At 44.4% G+C, this 3,797-nt stretch overlaps 1 protein-coding gene across 1 annotated transcript in view; it reads left to right on the top strand.

The window, feature by feature from the left end:
* Nucleotides 1–3,797, top strand: part of MTA1 (metastasis associated 1) — a 146,419-nt gene that overhangs the window by 43,856 nt on the left and 98,766 nt on the right. Inside the window, exon 7 of the mRNA XM_015414367.1 lies at nt 830–932. Within this exon, the coding sequence (XP_015269853.1) occupies nt 830–932 (103 nt within the window). The remainder of the gene's footprint in view (nt 1–829; nt 933–3,797) is intronic.

The following is a 3,797-nucleotide window of genomic DNA, read 5'->3' as shown; positions in this document are numbered from 1 at the left end:
CTGTGGATTGTACCACCAGCAATGTTGCCTCTAAGCTGTGGAGTCTTGTGAGCAAAAATTCTACTTTGTGAGCTACTGGCATTAAAGTTGTGAGCAAGTGATTTGGCTACTGTATCAATTAGTTTGCTCTGGAACCATCCTTCCTGAGCTAAGATAAAATGTGTGAGCCAGAGGCTAAAAAACTGTGAGCTAGCTCACACTAACTCAGCTTAGAGGGAACACTGCCCAGGTATATGACATATTATCAATTTGCTGCACATATTACCCTGTCGTCATTTCCTTGTTTTCTACTGCTGTAATACCATTTTCCCTATACTGATTCTGTATCATGCCTAATATGCTGTTCTGAGAAGCAGTAAACCTTGTCTTAGTATATTGTACCTTCATCCACACTATGTAATCTGCTATTAGTCTCAACAAAAAAGGCATACTATAAATAAAATAAACATGTGCCTCCATATGTGTTCTGCTTAAGTGATAGCCCTCCAATGATTAGCGATGGCTGTTTTATTTAGTGACATGAGCTTTGGACCCCATTATTTTTGGTATAGATTAAATGGTTTCTTTTGAGAGGAGGGAGCTGATACATGGGGTGACCCCGTATTACGGTAGGATGGACATGAACTTCTTGATCCCCCTGTGTTTCTGTATTTTGTGTAACATGGGTGTTGGATTCTACTAGAGAAGCAGAATAATGGATCGTTTCAATGATGAACGCAACATTTAAAGTATTTTCTAAGCAATGTTGTGAGAGCCTCAGATCAGCATGTTGACTTTTTTGTCTTTTTAAAAAAAAACTAAAATATTTTTGATTTGATTCATTTTCTAGGTGAGGATGATGGCAGAGACCAGTCCAAACTTGAAACTAAAGTTTGGGGAGCATTTAATCCACTAATAGACAAACAAATAGACCAGTTCCTTGTAGTAGCACGGTAAGGATTAAGATCTGCTAATTTTGTCTCAAGCTGCTGATTTTCTTTTTTTGTCAGCTGTTCTACCAATCAAATATTTTCTCTGTCTCAGGGAAGAAGTACTGTTTGCTGCTCCACTTGCTTGCTTTAAAAAGGTGTGCCCCTCAGGGTAGTTTTAATGTCAATCAGTAGTATTGTAGGCAGTTCCTTAGTAATGGTTCAACTTACTAGTTAAGCATGCTCTTCTGACACTCCACATTTTCTGCTAACCTCTCCCACTTACTGCTCCCCCAAAGTCTTAATGAATTGAAATGAATTTCAAAAGCATGACTTGTAGTATATGTATGGATGCATTTTCAATAGTCAGTGGACTGTAGGAATCACTCCAATGTTCCCTCTAATTCCCCCCCCCCCGAGCAGAGCAGTTCACATCCTGAGCAAAATATAACTGCTGTTATCTTAAAATGGGCAATGGGCAGATTGCTGCTGAGCAGGGCTTCTGTGTTGATGAGTGGCCGCTCACATGCACAGCTTAGAGGGGACACTGGTGTAGCCATAAACTGCCAAAGGTGCTTGGTACCAGATCTCCCCATTTCAGTCTGCTGCATCAAAAAGAAACATTTCTGTGTGGAAATCTCTGTGATAGGACAGTGATTGTTCTCTTTACTATCATTTATTTGTAAGTAAGACTTTTTTGGTTTGTTTGCAAGTTTGCAAAGTTGACATAAAAGCCTGTTTTGGAGATTGTGTTGCATGAGAAGGTTTACAGACAGGTCCCTGGAGCTGTTTTTAAGGCATTATAGTTATCCATCTCTCTCTGCAGGCTCTTCTCCCATTTCATTATGGATTCAATCTGTGTTGCATCTACAGCTTATGGAGGCTTGTCTTTGATTGGTATCAGTTGATTGGCTTTTTCATCAAGAGCTTGGGCATCTGAACATGAACATGATGTTGCCAAAGCAACTGAGTGATGGCATCTTTTATCATTGTCGTCCTGTTGGGACTACAAGTTATTCCGGGGGAGTTCCTGGATGCATCAGTATGGTGCAGTGGTTAGTGTCCAACTAGGATCTGGGAGCCTCGGGTTTGATTCCCTACTCTACCACAGAACCTTGCTGGGTGACCTTGGAGCAGTAACGCACTCTCAGCCTAACCTATCTCACAGGGTTGCTGAGAGGATAAAACAGAGAAGAACGATGTAAGCCACTCTGGCTCCCCATTGGGAAGAAAAGTGGGCTATAAATGAAGTAAATAAAGAAATAAATACTAGCTGAAGCGGAGGACAAGAAAAAAAGCTTTTAAGAAGAAAGGTGCCAGGGGACAGCATAGATGAGGCTGCCATACACCGAATCAAACCATCTGTCCATCAAAGTCAGTATTGTCTACTCAGACTGGCAACAGCTTTCCAGGGGCATGAACCGGGAAAATGGAGCTTTGTGAAGGTTCATGATTTCTGTAGTCACACGAGCCTCCACAAACTTTTCCATTTAACGAACCTACTTAAAGTTCGTGGTTCGTGATGTGGCGTGGCTTGCAAAAGCCATTTAAAGGCTTCCCTTTAAATGGCTTTTGCAAGCTCAGTCACGCTGCGGTGGTGGCATGGTTTACAAAAGCCATTTAAAGAGTTTCCTTTAAATGGCTTTTCCAAGCTGTGGTGGCGTGACTCGCTAGTGAACTCAGAAGGGCGCACCAGCATGTCTGCCGAGACAAACTACATGACCCTCCCAAAGCCATCTGAGAGGGTCATGGGAGGGTTGTGGGGGTGGGATGGCATGAACCGAGGTTCACGAACCATGAACTGAGCCTGGTTCATGAATAATTTCGGTTCATATTTTGGTTCATTCCCATCCCTACTCCAGGGTCTCAGCCAGAGGTCTTTCACATCACCTACTGCCTGGTCCTTTTTAACTGGAGATGCTGGGACTGAACCTGGGACCTTCTGTATGGAAGGTAGAGGCTCTTCCACTGAGCCATAGCATACATTCTATAAGATCTAGGAGCTTCAAACAGAGTGGCAACCTGTGAAGCCAGTCAGAGAACCACAGGCTTCCATTAACCAGCAGACTCCCTCCCCTACTTATGGAGGGAAAGACTCCCAGAAAATAAGCAACTAGGGCACTACTTGGCCACCCAAGAGCAGGAGGCCATTTCCAGAATTTTGCAGCTCAGTCAGTATCACTGCTGGCCAGTAGAGTCAGTCTGGAAAGCCTGATCTTCGACGTGGTCTCTGTGCTTCTTCACACCCATGGGATCTAGTTCGCATGTGCTGGATTGATCGGTGCTGTAGCAAGCTCTTTTAACGGATTTTCGCGCCCAGACCTCAGGCATGCGCAGGAACCCCATCGCGCATGCCCAGAGGGGTGGGCGTGGACATCCCGCCAGTTCCTTTCTTACCGCCACGTTGGAAAGACCTTTTTCTTCGTTGGTCTTATCAGTTCGCGTGTTTTGGCTTTTTGCCTCACGGCTCTTTGGAATTTTCCTCAGTTTATTCTTTTTCTTCGTCGTTCTTTCAAAAAACTTTTAAAAAACCACCTTTTATTTTCTGCTGAGGGGGAGGTTGCCGCTTTACCTCAGTCGGGCCTTCGGGCTACCCCCCCACACCCCTTCTTTCTTCTTCATTTTGCATTTTATGAAGAAGAAGTGGGGCTTTTTTAATAGGTGCAAGGGTTGTGGTAGTAAACTTGCTCCTCCTGACCGTCATACCCTTTGCATACTTTGTCTCGGAGAGTCTCATCGACCTGAATCTTGTCGCCACTGTGCTCGCTTTTGAAACCAGACCCGGAAAAACCGAGCTGCGCGCCTTAAATTGGCCCTGCTATAATCGGCTCTACATCCTTCCTCAGCGATGGACGCCGAGAAACCATCGACCTCAACAGCTGCGGCATC

Source organism: Gekko japonicus, unplaced genomic scaffold (genome assembly GCF_001447785.1).
Source record: "Gekko japonicus isolate JY-2015 unplaced genomic scaffold, Gekko_japonicus_V1.1 scaffold1406, whole genome shotgun sequence".
NCBI classification, from domain to species: Eukaryota; Metazoa; Chordata; class Lepidosauria; order Squamata; family Gekkonidae; genus Gekko; species Gekko japonicus.
The sequence above is the reverse complement of the archived record's forward strand: the minus strand, read 5'-3'. Positions and strand labels throughout refer to the sequence as shown.